This window comes from Stomoxys calcitrans, chromosome 2 (genome assembly GCF_963082655.1).
Source record: "Stomoxys calcitrans chromosome 2, idStoCalc2.1, whole genome shotgun sequence".
Lineage (NCBI taxonomy): Eukaryota > Metazoa > Arthropoda > Insecta > Diptera > Muscidae > Stomoxys > Stomoxys calcitrans.
In genome coordinates this window covers 43,351,001-43,368,108 of record NC_081553.1, presented here as the reverse complement: position 1 = coordinate 43,368,108, position 17,108 = coordinate 43,351,001, and the positions used below count along the sequence as shown (strand labels likewise).

General features: G+C 39.5%; 1 protein-coding gene across 4 annotated transcripts in view; it reads left to right on the top strand.

Moving 5' to 3' along the window:
* The window catches only part of LOC106093040 (autophagy-related protein 16), a 552,907-nt gene extending 536,315 nt beyond the window's left edge, over positions 1–16,592 (top strand). For 3 of the 4 annotated variants that reach the window (XM_059361853.1, XM_059361851.1, XM_059361850.1), the window contains exons 7-10: positions 1,331–1,631; positions 11,064–11,148; positions 11,455–11,598; positions 15,901–16,592. In XM_059361853.1, coding sequence (XP_059217836.1) covers positions 1,331–1,631; positions 11,064–11,148; positions 11,455–11,598; positions 15,901–16,018 — 648 coding nt within the window. In that variant the 3' untranslated portion in view covers positions 16,019–16,592. The remainder of the gene's footprint in view (positions 1–1,330; positions 1,632–11,063; positions 11,149–11,454; positions 11,599–15,900) is intronic. The other variant, XM_059361852.1, reaches the window with a different exon arrangement.
* Positions 16,593–17,108: the final 516 nt, after the last annotated feature.

The following is a 17,108-nucleotide window of genomic DNA, read 5'->3' as shown; positions in this document are numbered from 1 at the left end:
GTTGTTATATGGTTCTAAGGCATGGGTACTTGTGAAAGCAGATGAGGCAGTACTTGGAGTGTTTGAGAGAAAGATTCTTCGTAAATTCTTCCAGTTGCGTTTATGGAGAATATAGGCGTCGTATGAACCACCAGCTGTATGACGACGATATGATGGTTACACGCATCCAAATACAACGGCTGCGTTGGCTAGGTCATGTTGTCAGAATGGATGAAGAAGCTCCAGCAAAGAAGTCTTTTAAAGGGACACACGATGGTACACGCTAATCGGAACCACCAAAATCCCGATGGAAAGATCAAGTGATGGGAGACACCTTGAAACTTGATGTCAGAGATTTTAGAATGAGCGCAGAAGATCGAGGCGCTTGGAACGCTATTCTACGTTCGGCTAGTTGAACAAATATTCTGTCGTAGCCAATTAAAGTAAAGTAAGAGGTGTAGTGTTAATGTAAAATTTACATTAAAGAGTTAATCATTAGAAACTCACCTTTCTTTTCTTCTTTCTCTGTAATCTTTGGACCCGATACTGTAAGAATATGCAGTTGGTGGCGCTGGTGTTGCGAACAAAATTCGTGGCTGTTACAACTGGAGCGCTGATTAATTTCCTGTTGTATTTTAAAGCGTATAAGAGATATGGACACATATATGGCAGGCCGGAGCCTCAAGGCTTACCATAAAAATGTAAAGTGATTTTGTTTTGGCTTAAATAAGGCAAAAGGCAAAGAAGAGAACAACGAAATCCGTTCCATTGAAAACATGCGTTAACTGGTATCAGGAAATCATGTTACAAAGTAGCACAGGATTAGTGCGAAGCATTTATGTAAAGGTTATTGGTTGTCTTGACCATATCGGGAATAAACTAAAGAAATGCGAATATCAAATGTTGCAAAAATATGTATTCTTCATCAACTAACTCGTAAACATTGGAGCAGAATAAGCTTATTATTCTAGAATATTTAATTATCGCATATTCAGTGGGTTGAGGTTATTGCTTTACCATGCAAAATATGCAAAGTTAGTCCAGATCATACTTATATTGGGTTGCCCAAAAAGTAATTGCGGATTTTGACAAATTTTGACAAATTTTTTTTAAAGCTTGTGACTCTGTAATTGCATTCTTTCTTCTGTCAGTTATCAGCTGTTACTTTTAGCTTGCTTTAGAAAAAAAGTGTAATAAAAGTATATTTAATTAAAGTTCATTCTAAGTTTTATTAAAAATGCATTTAATTTCTTTTAAAAAATCCGCAATTACTTTTTGGGCAACCCAACATATACATTTTAATTTGAATATTCCAATTATTAAATTTCTTCTTCTTCGTTTATCTTTGCAGCACACCTTGACTGGTCACAGTGGTAAAGTGATGGCAGCTAAATATATTCAGGAACCCGTTAAAGTGGTCACTGGTAGTCATGATCGAACTTTGAAAATCTGGGATCTGCGTAGTATAGCCTGCATAGAAACGAAATTTGCTGGATCCAGTTGTAATGATCTCGTTACCACCGATAGTTTAGGTTCGACCATCATTAGCGGTCATTATGATAAAAAGATCCGTTTTTGGGATATACGTACGGAGAAGCAGGCCGATGATGTTTTGATGAATGCCAAAATTACCTCATTGGATTTATCAAAAGGTAAGAATAGAAAAAAAAAAAAATATAAAAAATGTTTAATAATTTAATAAAAATTTAAAATTAAGAAAAAGGAAACACATAAAAAGGAAAATATTTTGTTTCTTTAATTATTTTAATTTTTTTAACTATTTTATTTAACTCTTTATTGAAGTTGGTCTGACATTGCCGATGTTCATCCTCCGGTTTTATTTATTGCGAGGGCGATAATTGAGTTGATCACCATGGAGTTGCTTTAAACTGGATGTGGTGAACAAATCAATTATATCTTCTGCAATAAGTTAACCCTGAGGATGAACATCGGTTCCCTGCTACTTTTCCCATCGGACGCCTCCCCAGGTGGTGGGTTGAAGAAAGCTCATAAGATATGACGGGTACCGCAGAAATAAAGTATGCGGTGCGAACCAACAATTTAGCACAAGCGGGGAGTGTCCCGCTTGCATGGATACAAACACGATCACGATGGCTTCGTGCAATAGGGTCGGCAGCAGATGAGCCAAAGGAAATGGCCAACGTCTACGCTCGCAGATCTTCAGAAAATTCACCATCAAGAAAGACCGGCCTAGAGGGTCGCTGGCAGCCCCAGCACTAGGAACCGAAGCGACAACCCAATCTGCTATCCATCTAAAAAAACACGATTACAGAAACATTAACAAGAAATAAAGTAACTGACAACCCTCCCATGACGACCTATGAATTCAGAACACGGTTTATTATTGGAGCATGGAACGTCAGAACTCTCTCAGAAGCGTCGAGACTTTACCAAGCCCAGAACGAGATGTCATACTTCAACCTAGACATCCTCGGTTTAAGTGAAGTACGATGGCCGAAATCCTGAACTATGGATCTTCAAGGTCATTTTTTCAGGCAATGAAATCCATCGAATAAATGGGGTCGGTCTTTTACTGCCGCCGAAAGCAAAGCGAGTTCTTCTATCACGCAATGTTATATCTGAAAGCTTTTGGACGGCAAGATTAAATTCAAAATTCCGCAAAATATTCATTGTGTTATGCTACGCGCCAACCAAACCCGATGACTATCAAAAAAAGGATCAAATTTATTCCCAACTCGACTCGGTGACACGCTCTCTACCAAAAGAAGACATTAAACTTGTTATGGGAGAATTTAATGCCAAAAAATGCAAATATTGCCCAGGAACATTCCACTAATTGATATGTGAGAAGTTTGCTCCTGTTCCTTAGTGGAATGGTCATGGGCAAAATTTGAATTTTTTGGCATTGAAATCTCCCATAACAAGTTTAATGAACAGGGGCAAACTTCTCACATATCAATGAGTGCAGTCCGATTCAAGTTTAAGCTCAATGATAAGGGGCCTCCTTTTTATAGTCCGAAGGGCGTGCCTCAGTGCGACACCTCTTTGGAGAGAAATTTTACATGGCATAGTACCTCACAAATGTTGCCACCATTAGGAGGGGAAAATCACCGCTGAACATTTTTTCTAATGGTCTCGCCAGGATTGGAACCCAGGCCAATAACAACAATATTCTATAATCAATCATGGGAATGCAAGGACTTGGCGATACCAGGAATGATATATTGGTTGATTTCTGGACAAGAAACCGCCTCTTTATTGGAGGCACAAAATTCCCCCATAAAAATATACTCAAATCTACTTGGGAATAACCAGATGGAAACAACCGAAATCAAATCGGCCACATACTTATCAGCAAACTCTTTCTGGGTTCGCCGATGGATGTGAAAACTAGACGAGGAGCCGACATAGGTAGTGACCACATGCTCTTAGTGGCCACTCTACGCCCAGCCGTCGTGAGAAAGACTCAAACAAAAAGCACCAAGTTCAACGTCTTAAACATAAAAGACCCCGAAATAGCGCGCGAATACAACATTAATGGAGAAATTGCAAACTAACACCCATACATGGGCTGACGTAACAGCAACATGTACGGAGACGGTCACTTCTGTCATAGGCATTGCTCAACGATCCCATAAATCATGGATAAGCAACGAAACTATAGAGGAAATATAACACCAGAAACGTCTACGCAAGGCTCTGCTACCGGCAAAATCAAGTGTAACTAAAATAGCGGCCAGAACTTAATATCGCGCCTCCGCCTCGCTGGTCAAGCGTCTAGTTCGCAGAGATAAGCGAATATATTTTAATATGCTGGCAGAACAAGTCGAAAATGCAGCTAATATTGGAAACATGCCCGGTGTCTACGAGTCAGTAAAGCAAATGAGCGGCAAATAAGGACGGATCGGAATTAATAACACCCGAACAGCAATTAGAGCGATGGTGCGTTTTCTTTAGCCCCGAAGGACAAACGAGAACGTAAGCTCCGACCTTTTCAGACCCCCACCCACCTGCGAAGAAATTGAGGCCGTTCTGGTCTCACTCAACAACTGCAAACCAGCTGGCCCTGATAAAATATCTGCTGAACTGTTGCGGTAGGGGCATGCCACGTAGCTCAAACGATCACCCCGAAACTCAGGGAGGTATTGGGGTGATCGGAATAGAAGAATTGAATCAATGTCACAATCCCAAAGAAGGGTGACTTTACCCAGTGAAAGAACTGGAGGGGAATTACATTGCTAAACGCAATAATTAAAGTGATTTCAAGTCTCCTTCTGCAGCGTATTTCGCCTGCACTTGAAAGCATTTTTAAGTAAGAAACAGGCCGGTTTTCGGTCAGAACGTTCTTGTGCCGACCACATTCATTCCCTGCGCATAATCATTGAACAGTCTGCAGAACTTGGCGTGCTTTTGACACAGTTTCCCCAAGTTCAATGTGGAGCACGCTGTTGAATAGGGGAAACCCGGAAAAAATCGTGACACTAAGGGAGCTGTAAGGGAGCTGGTGAAGATTCAGTCCGTTTCAATGGAAAAGAGAGCAGACCTTTCGGTATCGACAAAGGAATGAAGCAGGGTTGCATGCTGTCACCGATGCTATTTTTATACCAACCACCATAGGAATCTAGTCGTAGTCCTTCCATTTGTAACCCCTCGAAATGTTGAACTAGGACCCTATGAAGTATATATATTTCTGATCGACTCGACATTCTGACTCGATTTAGCCATGTCCGTTCGTACGTCTGTCGAAATCGCTTGCAATTTTGCACAGATACTTAATACTTATGTATTGGGTTGCCCAAAAAGTAATTGGGTCTTATCGGTTCAGATTTGGATATAGCTCCGATATAAACCGATCTCCCGATTAGGCCTACTTTAGCCCCTGGAAGCCTCAATTTTCATCCGATTTGGTTGAAATCAAATGTGCCAAGTACGGACCGAATCGGTCTATAATCTGATATAGCTCCCATATAAACCGAATTACAGAGTTGACTTCCTGAGCACCTGGAAGCCACAATTTTTTGTCCGATTGAGCTGAAATTTTTCCACATAGTGTTCTGTTATGACTTTCAACAACTGTGCGAAGTACAGTTGACATCAATCAGAAGAACCTGATATAGTTCCCATATAGCCCTTTAGCCCTTGGAAGCCTCAATTCTGTTGTGACTTCCAACAACTGTATCAAGTATGGTTCGAATCGGTGGATAACCTGATATAACTCCCATATAAATCGATCTCCCGATTTTACTTCTTGAGCCTTTACAAGCCGCGATTTTTATCCGATTTGGCTGAAATTTTGCATATAGTGTTCTGTTATGACTCTCAAAGTCGGTCTGTAACCAGATATAACTCCTATATTTTAACAGAGTCCATCATGGTGGGTTCCCAAAATTCCGTCCGGATTTTGGGGCTCACGCCAAATTACACCCAGAGGCAGACAACTCCACAGCACTATAACATCTTCCAAGCTGAACGCTATTTCAAGTGGACAACCAAACTATTGGCCCACGGATCTTAACATAACTCCAGACCTAATTGACTTCGCGCTCGTTGGAAACATATAACGCGAAAACATGATAGTTCGTCCATCGTTAAACCTTACATCTGATCACTTCCCAACGATCCTCACTCTGCTGGACTCTAGAAGTTAAAATAACCACTATAATTCGATCACATACTGGAGAAATACATTTGGACTCATTAAGCTGGGGAAATTCCATTGTAATCACAAGATGATATAGAGAAGGCAGTCAAATTATTCACCGACGTTTTAACTAAAACAATTAACGTACTTTTCACAAAATTCCTGTTACAACAAAGCTCCTCACCAATGCACTCAACTAGTATCGATACCCTCATCAGAGACAAAATATTACTCAAAACAAGTAAAAAGGCGTTAAGTTCGGCCGGGCCGAACTTTGGATACCCACCACCTCGGGTATATATATATAAACCATCTTTCATCAAAATTCGGTGAAAATTTCATACCTTATGTCCCATATCAGTTATATCAAAATTAGTTCCGATTTGGACCATATACTAATAAGTACACTAGCTATATCTCAAATAAACCGATCTGAACTATATACGACACGGATGTCGAAAAGCCTAACATAAGTTACTGTGTCAAATTTCAGTGAAATCGGATTATAAATGTGCCTTTAATGGGGCCAAGACTTTAAATCGAGATAACGGTCTACATGGCAGCTATATCCAAATCTGGACCGATTTGGGCCAAGTTGCATAAAATGTCGAAGAACCCAACACAAAGCAATGTCCCAAATTTCGGCGAAATCGGACAATAAATGCCTCTTTTATGGTCCCAAAACCTTAAATCGAGAGATCGGTCTATATGGCAGCTACATTCAAATCTGGACCGATCTGTGCGATATTGCAGAAGTATGCCAAGGAGCTTAACTAAACTCGCTGTCCCAAATTTCGGCGACATCGGACAATAAATGAGCATTTTATGGGTCCAAAACCATAAATCAAGAAATCGGTCTATATGGCAGCTATCTCCAAATCTGAACCGATCTGGACCAAATTGAAGAAAGATGTCGAAGGGCCTAACCCAACTCACTGTCCCGAATTTCATCAAAATCGGATAATAAATGTGGCTTTTGTGGGTCTAAGACCCTAAACCGGGGGATCGGTCTAATGGCAGCTATATCCAAATCTGAACCGATCTGAGCCAAATTAATGAAGGAAGTCGAAAGGCCTTACACAACTCAGTGTCCCAAATTTCAGCAAAATCGGATAATAAATGTGGCTTTTATTGGCCTAAGACCCTAAATCGGAGGATCGGTCTATATGGCAGCTATATCCAAATCTGGACCGATCTGAGCTAAACTGACGGAGGATTTTGAAGGGCCTAACGAAACTCACTGTCCCAAATTTCAGCGAAATCGGATAGTAAATGTGACTTTTATGGGCCTTAGACGAAAATCGGAGGATCGGTCTATATGGCAGCTATATCCAAATCTAAACCGATCAGAGCCAAATTGACGCAGGATGTCGAAGGGCCTAACACAACTCACTGTCCCAAATTTCAGCAAAATCGGATAATAAATGTGGCTTTTAGTGGCCAAAGACCCTAAATCGGAGGATCGGTCTATATGGCAGCTATATCCAAATCTGGACCGATCTGAGCTAAACTGACGAAGGATCTCGAAAGGCCTAACACAACTCATTGCCCAAAATTTCAGCAAAATCGGATAATAAATGTGGCTTTTATTGGCCTAAGACCCTAAATTGGCGGATCGGTCTATATGGGTGATATATCAAGATATAGTCCGATATAGCCCATCTTCGAACTTAACCTGCTTATGGACAAAAAAAGAATCTGTGCAAAATTTCAGCTCAATATCTCTATTTTTTAAGACGGTAGCGTGATTTCAACAGACAGACGGACGGACATGTCTAGATCGTCTTAGATTTTTACGCTGATCAAGAATATATATACTTTATAGGGTCGGAAATAGATATTTCGATGTGTTGCAAACGGAATGACAAAATGAATATACCCCCATCCTTCGGTGGTGGGTATAAAAAGAGAATATCAAACTCATCGATCTCCGAACTTGAATAGAAGTCAGAGGAAAGCTGAAGAACTCGAACTCAAGAACTACTTACGTAGCTTGGAACTATCCGAAGCAAATGACTTTAATCTCTGGAAAGTCACAAAAAGCGTTGCTCACCAATCTCCAGTACGTCTGGAATCTGGCTCCTGGGCAAAGAATGAAGAAGAAAAAATTAACGCTTTTGCAATTTTTCCTTGAAAAAGTTTTTACACCTAATCATTGAAGTATAAAGTTTCGTCGTTCCAAACCTTTAAACTACAACTTTTTAATGCTCAGCAGTAAATACAGTTAACAATCCATTGCGTTTGACGCTTAAATAAATCGCATTATTTATAAAATATTTGAATTCCAAGAAATCGACAGGTGGCGATGGCATTAACGCAAAAATTATAAAAGAGTTTCCACAATCAGCTGTTAAAATATTATTATTCCTCTTCAACACTATATTACGTCTGGGATATTTCCCCCAATCTTGGAAACAATCTGAAATAATTATGATCCAGAAAGCCGGCAAGGACCCTACACAAATAAAGTCCTATAGACCCATATGTCTCATGTAAATTTTATCAAAATTATTTGAATAAAAAATTTACTGGCTAAAATAAAAACTTATATATTGAACAACAACGTAATACCCGATCACCCATTCGCCGTATTCGTGGTCTCCAGCCATCACAGTTTACCGTGGGCGAAGTTACGAATGTCATCCGTGGCGCCAAATCTTCCAAGGCGTTGGGCCCCGACGGAATCTCTACATTGATGCTGAAGAATCTGGATTTACCTGGAGTTGAGTACCTTACCACTGTCCTTAACCTGTCATTGAACACTCTTATAGTTCCCGATGTCTGGAAAATGGGCAGAGTGATCCCGCTACTGAATCTCCCTTCTCTCACCAGTGGCTAAGACGCTTGAGGCATTACTCCTCCCGAGCCTCGTAGGAGAATTTCCATTCGCCGAGCATCAACACGGATTTCGGAGACTGCACAGCACAACAACAGCTTTGCATGCCATCACCACACAAATTTGCCGTGGCTTCAATCAACCCAGGCCATGTGATAGGACGATCCTCGTGGCACTGGACCTATCTAAGGCATTCGACACGGTCAGCCGTGCCAAATTATTTGAGGACATCGCCAACACCTCCCTCCAGCCAGGCCTGAAATGTTGGGTCGCGAATTATCTGTGTGTCCGCCAGTCATTTGTGGAATTTAGGGATAAGAAGTCAAAACACCGTAGAGTAAAACAGGGAGTTCCCCAAGGTGGGGTGATATCTCCGGCTCTGTTTAACCTCTACCTATCCTCCATCCCACCTCCTCCAGACGGCATAGAGATCGTATCATATGCGGACGATTGTACGATCATGGCATCAGGCCCCCACCCATTGATGACATCTGCGATAGGTTGAACGTCTACCTCAACGAGCTTGCCTCATATTTCGCTGCAAGAAATCTGAAGATATCCGCCACCAAATCTTCAGCCACACTGTTCACTACAAATACGCGTGAGGTGAATACTGAGCTGACTGTGATGGTCGATGGAGAAATGATTCCGACCATCAAGTGTCCCAAAATACTTGGCGTCACATTTGACAGCTCCTACACTTTCTCCCCACATGTCACAGCAATCTGCAATAAAGTCAAAAGCAGAAACAAGGTCCTCAAGTCACTCGCTGGCAGCACTTGGGGTGCAGACAAAGAAACCTTGTTGACCACGTACAAAGCAATTGGCCGGTCTGTGGTAAGTTATGCAGCGCCAGTGTGGTCACGTCAACTTTGTGACACGCAGTGGAATAATATTCAGATCTGTCAGAATGCTGCCCTCCGAACTGGGACGGGCTGTCTCCTCAGTTCTCATGTGGACCACCTCCATCAGGAGACAAAGATCCTACCACTGCGAAGACAAACTACATGCTGTCTAAGCAATACCTTTTGGGCTGTTATCGCAGAAATCATCCAAATCATCATCTTGTGGATTGATACCCACCGCCCAGAAGCCTTAAGGTAGATCTACACGATCTAGAGCGTGAGGACCAGCGCTACAAGAGAGAACCTCTAGATCAAGCGGCATTTCAAGCGGGTCTGAACAACATTCATGCAGACACGGTAGCAGACGCGTTAATTGCCTACCGGGTGAATGTAGTCCTTGGAGAACGACCGCCACCCATTGCACCCGAAGAAATCGACCTCCCCCGGCAAACCAGAGTGGTTCTGGCTCAATTACGTTCCGGCAGATGCAGCCGCCTCAATTCCCACAGAGCTAGGATTGATGCCGACATGCAAGATGTATGTCCCGATTGTAACCAGGGACCGCACGATACACGTCACCTGTTTAACTGCCCGGCCAGACCCACTCGACTCAGACCCAGATCCCTGTGGACGCACCCCATCTTAGTCGCGGAGTTCCTGGGTCTTGACACTCAACAGAATCAAGCAGACGAAAGATAGTACACAATAAACTGCTACAACAACAACAACTACCCGATCACCAGTTCGGTTTTTGAGAGAGCTATAGTACCGCAGAACAAGTGCACCGTATAACAACTTCTATAAGAGAAGCATATGAGAACAAACAGCACTGTTCATCGTTGTTCATAGACATCTCTAAACATTTTATATAATTCAGACATGCCTATTACCGACACAACGGTCACGTCGACTTTTTCAGATGATACCGCTTTTATGACCATTCATCGTAATCCGATACAAGAGTTACAAATACACTTCCGTGAGCTAGAACAATGACTCCAGAAATGGAGAATTGTAATGATTGCTAGTAAATGCACCCATGTAACTTTTACTCTTAATAGAGAATCTTGCCCGCCCAATTGAAATATTCAACTCTACGATATCCCAAAAAGATAAAATAATATATCTGGGAATACATTTAGATAGACGCCTATCTTGGACTGATCATATAAATGGAAAGTTAATCCAAATAAAGCTTAAAACAAGCCAACTGCATTGACTCATTGGTCACCATTCAAAGCTTCAACATGAATACAACGTTTTGCTATAAAAAAAAAGCATAATTAAACCAATATGGACGAATGGCATTCAGCTCTGGGGTACAGCATGTGTCATAAATATCAACAAACTGCAAAGAAGACAATCTGCCAATCTTTACGAAGCATCGTCAGTGCCCCTTGGTGTGCCAGGAACGCTAATACTCATAAAGATTTAAACGACCCAACACTTTTGCTCGAGATCTTTTGAACTTTGAAGGACATGTGCGCCTCAAAGGACCAACACTTTGAATCTCGTATAAAATTTTCTGCAGAAAATGTTAAAAATATAATAATAATATTTTGAATAATTGTAAATCCAAAATTATTCTTAGTAAATGTAAACTCAAACAGGTTATTTACTTTGGTAAAATTTGTTAACTTATTGTTATTTTCATTTATGAAAGATTCAATTAAAAAAAAATAATTATTGAGTCTTAGTCTCTTTTGTATCTTAACGCTAAAAAGTTTTTTATTGATATACCCATTCTAATGATTCTAATAATAATTTGCTTATTTTTCAGATTGTAATTACCTCATTTGTTCAGTACGTGATGATACTATAAAACTTTTAGATTTACGTAAAAATCAAGTTATTTCCACATTTTCGTAAGTTTCCACCATTCCCATACAATGTTGTATAAACATTTATAAAACGCAATTATTAATAATTGGGGTATTCCTTAGAAAAAAGAAACAGAAAAAATATTTAAATTAGGTAATAAACTATACAAATACTTATAAAAATATTTAATTAGTACCATTAATCTTTGTGAGAATGGTTTTCAATCAAAATCTTTTTCATAGCCTGCAGTGAATACCCCTATTATTTAATTACCATGTCTTTTTGTTATATTTATGACTTTGTTTGTTGCTACTAAAGTTTTTTCTATTCTTTTTTTTTTGATTTCTTAGTAATGAACATTTTAAACTAAGCTGTGATTGGGCCCGTGCCTCATTTAATATGAATGCCACAAAAATTGCCTGTGGCTCCTCCGATGGCGTTATTTACATATGGAATGTCATGGGCAATTTAGAATCAGAACTAAAAGGACATGCGTAAGTAAAAATTTAGTTTTTTAACGGTTATTTAATTTTTATTTTAGCATACTCTATTATTTTTTAGTTTAATATCCTTACAAGTAGTTTTTCATTCACCATTCATTATGTTTTGTTGTAATGTTTCTATACGCACCACTAGAAATTGCGAGAGTATTCTGGACTCTTCATATTGTTTATAGCACTTCGAAATATAGATCTGTAAATCTACTCTTTATAGTCTCTTGATGGTACATACATCCTAAGTAGGCACATTATCTGATAAAATCGCGTTGTCTATGAAACGAGTAAGGCTTTCCGTAGGGCATTGGGAAATCCAATTGAGACATATCGGACAAATAAAGTTTTTTTTTTCTTCTTTTTCTTGAAACACATTTTCTCGCCAGGATTCGAACCCAAGCGTTCAGTGTCATATGCGGACATGGTAGCCTCTGGGCTACGATGGCCTCCATTGTAGGTAAATGACAAACACAAAATAGGGCTCATATCTTTCTCTTTTGCATAAAAGTTAACAGAATGACTTATATAGTCATTCCGTTTGCAAGACCTAAAAATATTGATATACGGATCGCCTTCAGTCTTAATATCTAACTGAAGTAACTTTTTCTTGCAGGGGATTCGTATATCAATATTTCTTGACCTTATAAACGGAATTACCACTATTTCTATTGTGATGGGTTTACATCACCATTACAAGGCGACTCCTCGCTCTTAAACTTATATTTTCATGATCGGCAGATCCGCCGGGGGCAGCACTGATTGGTTCTGCTTACCCCAAAATAGGAGTGTAGAGAAAAATTGGGTAGGGTACGCCCCATCAACAAAACCCTTAATCTGACGTGTATTAAAAAACCTTTCAAACGGACTTTTAACCCATTGGTAGAATATGGGTCTTAGGTAGATGAAAAAGATTATAGTATTAATATTTTGTTTGCGTCCACCGCACCACCTAACAACCCTCAAAACGGTTATATAGGGCAATTGGGGAAATATGAGATCTATATGAAGGGACTTTGGCAGTAAAGTACAAGACTCGGGTTTGTGTGCTATTTTTCTAGCTTCTTAGTACGTTTTAAGCGGCACGGATTTTCTGCATCATTGTTTCAGCATCTTTTTCGTATTCTTCTCTTCGTACTGTTTCCTTGCCAGTCCCGTAGCGGTCAATATTTTTATACAAAAAAGCACGTTGGGCTGTGTGGCGTCGGGCTCAATGGATTCTTCCAGCACTTTAATTGGAAACTATGTTTTTTAGATGACGATATAAATGCTACTGCTGAAATGATTGAGAAGATAATTTTAAATGGAATGAGGCCATTTATTTCCGTTAAGACTATAACGGCTAAATCAAACGATAAAGTTGGTTTAACCAGACATTCAGAGATGCTGTCAGATCGAAAGAGGTGGCGCTTGGCTACGAATGTCAATACTGAACTGCTGCCTAAGAAGGCAAGATCTTCGTGTGCCAATGTGCTTAGGCGCGAAAATTTCTTTACGAACAGCGCCTGCGTACTAAGGTTTTTGCTTCTACACGAAGAAGTAGGAGCTCTTGGTTGTTTGTGAAATGGGTAAAGGGTAGTTCTTCATCTGTTACAATTCTTGTTAAGGACGATCAAACGTTCACTGACCCGGTTGATAAGGCTAACCTTTTGGCTGATGTATATGCTGGAAACTCTACCCTGCCCGATAGCAATCAACCACTCCCCTCAATCGAAAATGTATCTGGCATCATGCCCCTGATATTTTGTCGAACTCGTGGAGTTAAAAGGGTTCTTGAGAATCTAGACGTAACTAAATCCCCGGGCATACCTTGCTACCGTGCAGCAGTTTTCCCGGCGCGTTGGAAGGTTGCGAATGTACAGCCAATACCCAAGAAGGGTGAGGCAAACAACTCTGCGAATTATCGGCCAATTGCGATATGCTCCGCTCTCTACAATGTTATGGAGAGCATGGTTAATCTCCATCTTGTGAGGTATTTAGAGTCTAATGGGCTTCTTAGCGACCAACAGTATGGGTTCCGCAGAAATCGCTCTCCGGGCGACCTCATGGCACTTCTGTCAGAAGGTTGGAGTCGCTCAATCCACCAGTTTGGTGAGATTAAGGTTGTGGCTCTGGATATCTCCAAGGCATTTGATAGGGTCTGGCACGGTGCGCTGCTATCAAAGCTTGTCGCATTTGGTGTTGGTAATGGCTTCGTTCGATTTGTTGCGTGCTCTCTCAGAGATCGCACTAGGCGAGACTTTATAGATGGGTTCTCATCCAATGAGCATAAATTGACAGAAGTTGTACCCCAGTGATTTTCTTTCTCCTTCTCTTTTTCTTATTTTCATCAACGATCTGTTGAGTCAGACATCGAATCCGATCTATTCATTTGCGAATGACAGTAATCTCTGTCATTCGTACTCATTCGACCATAGGCCAAATTTTCGAGAGATTGAGGACAAGAGGTGGGTTATGGATGATACACTCTACCAGGATTTGCTGGCCATTTCTGAGTGGGGTCGAACGAATCGAGTAGATTTTAATGCACGGAAGACTCAGTGCTATTTGTTGTCATACAAACGATTCGCTGACCCATTTCGATCATCTTTGTCTATTAACGCTTTAGATGTTGAGCAATCAGAAGCTCTTGATGTTCTGGGCATAAATACACCTTTAACGGTGTAAGAATTACTTCACTCCGTCTGTTCTTCGTTACATCTACACCACTTTCATACGACCGAAAATGATTACAACTCACATGTATGGGCTGGAGCTTCAAAATCATCCCTAGAGCTACTGGACCTTGTACAGCGGAGAGCGATGGCGTTGATTGGGGACACTAGGGTATCCAACTCTCTTGCCCCCTTGAACTTCCTCACAATGTGGCTTGTTTGGCGCTATTCTATTGGTACTTTCATGGGGTGTGTTTGTCTGATATTCGTCTTCTTATTCCTGATGTAAGGATGTTTGTCGGGGATACTAGACATTCCAGGAACTCAGAGCCGTTTGTAATTGGTTGCAATGCATGATAGAGAGAAGTCTTATTTCGCCCGAACCGTTCGTATGTGGAATCGACTTCCGCCTAATGTTTTTCCTTTCAATAAATACTACATCCTTTAAAGCGGTCAAAAATTGCGCCTTTTAAGAGCTCGATAAGTCAAATCGGGAGATCGGTTTATATGGGAGCTATATCAGGTTATAAACCATACTTGGCACAGTTGTTGGGAGCCATAACAAATAAATTGAGGCTCGAGAAGCAAAATTTCAGCCAAATCGGACAAACATTGTGGCTTCCATGGGCTCAAGAATTCAAATCGGGAGATCGGTTTTGATGGGAGCTATATCCAGATCTGAACCGATGTGGCTGATTTCTAAGCCCCAACGACCTGACTACATTAGTATACCCCCATCCATCCCATCTCTCGGTTTAAAGTTTTGCGCCCATAAAACGCGCATTTTTTATCCGATGTCGCCGAAATTTGGAACATTGCGTGAAGTTAAGCTCCCTTGACATACTTCTGCAATATGGCACAGATCGGTCCAGATTCGGATATCGCTGCCATAGAGACCGATCTCTCGGTTTTAGTTTTTGGGGTCAGAAAAAGCGCATTTATTGTCCGATGTCGCCGAGATTTGGGACAGTGAGTAAGGTTAAGATCCTCTAGATACTTCTGCAATATGGCACAAATCGGTTCAGATTTGGATATAGCTGTCATTTAGACCGATCTCTCGGTTTTAGGTTTTGGGGCTATAAAAGGCGCATTTATTGGCCAATGTCGCTGAAACTTGAGACAGTGTGTTGTGTTAGACTCTTTGACGTCCTTCTCCAATTTGGCCCAGATCGGTGTAGATTTGGATATAGCTGCAATATAGACCGATTTCTCGATTTAAGGTTTGGGCCCATAAAAGGCGCATTTATTGTCCGATGTCGCCAAAATTTGTTAGAGTGAGTTGTGTCAGGTGTTTTACATATATACCGGTGGTGGTGGGTATCCAAAGTTCGTCCCGGCCGAACTTATCGCCTTTTTACTTGTTTTTGTTGTTTGGACCCTGTCTTTTCTTTCAATTTATTATATAAAGACTTGATACCTTCAGTTCAAATAGTATTTCAGACATAGTTTCATTTCTTTTGCATTTTTACATACTTCCATCATTGCTTTCTTTATGATAGTTTTTCAAAAAAAAACAATTCATCTAAATCATAGAACTCTTTCCTGCTTATTTTCTTCATTCTGGCTTTATTTTTCTGTTTTCTATTTATTTCTTCTTCTCATCCATATGTTAACTGTGAATCTAAATTGCACGGCTTTTAAAACAAAAAAGTTATGGTTCTGGATTATTTCACAGCTCGGCGGTGAATGCTGTCAGTTGGAGTCCCAATGGCAACGCCTTGGCCTCGGTGGGCAAGGGTAAGAAATGCTTGGTCTACACCGAATCGTAGCTGATAATTGGCTGACAAGTGAAGCAAAGGCGCCAAACAGGATGTTGATGATGATGATGAGGAGGACGCTATTAAAACAAAGCTCAGAAAACTTTTTTTTTTTTTTTTTTTGGATTAATGTATAAACAACCCCAAGAATGCATATATATAATGAAAATATTATAAAAACAAAAAACAAAGTGTGAAGAACAAAGAAACAAAAAAATTATTTAAAATGAAGCGTATGATACTTATTAAAAACAAAATCAAATTATTTTATAAAAATCACAGAAAAGAAAGTGAACATGTGCTTAAAATTTGAAAATTTTTGCAAATTATATTTTGTTTGAGATATTTTTCTACTAAACTTCTAAATCCTTAAGTTCTTTTTTTGTAAGAATTAAAATTAAAACAAACTAAAATATAAATAATTTAAATATTTTCCAAGAAAAAAATCGGTAATTGTATATCTATGGCTTAAGTATTTTTTTTTTTGTTTTTATATACGTAATTTAAAATTATATTAGATCATGTATCCCTTTTTTATAAAAAACGAAAATGTTCAAGAATATGAAGACATCAAACAACACAACAATTATACAAAAAAAAAACTGCAAACACAAATATTTAAAATATTATATACACAAAAACACACAATAATGTCATAACTATTTAATTTAAGACGAATTTATTTTTTTTTACAATTTTTTTTTTAAGTTTCCCCCCAAAAAATAAAATGTCTTCAAAATAAAAAAGTGAAATTATGCATAAAAACAAAAACAACAACAAAACACACTAAACATCACTGTAAATTTTGTCTAACCAACAAATAAGAAAACTGAAAAACAATTAAAAAAAATAAATAAATTCTATATATACAAAAAACATAGCTTTTTATACATCTTTATTGAAAAAATCTTTTCTTTTTAGTTTTTTTTTTTTATAGAAATTGTATAGAAATTCTATATCCTTCTTAGATGTGGTTTAAACGATAAATACCTAAAGCTTAGATCACTGGTCTTCTATTTTGACATGGAAGTAGCCGCTCGACTTTATGGTCGGCTAATGGTCCTGTTATCGGTGATTAATTTCCACCATGAATTTTCCAAAG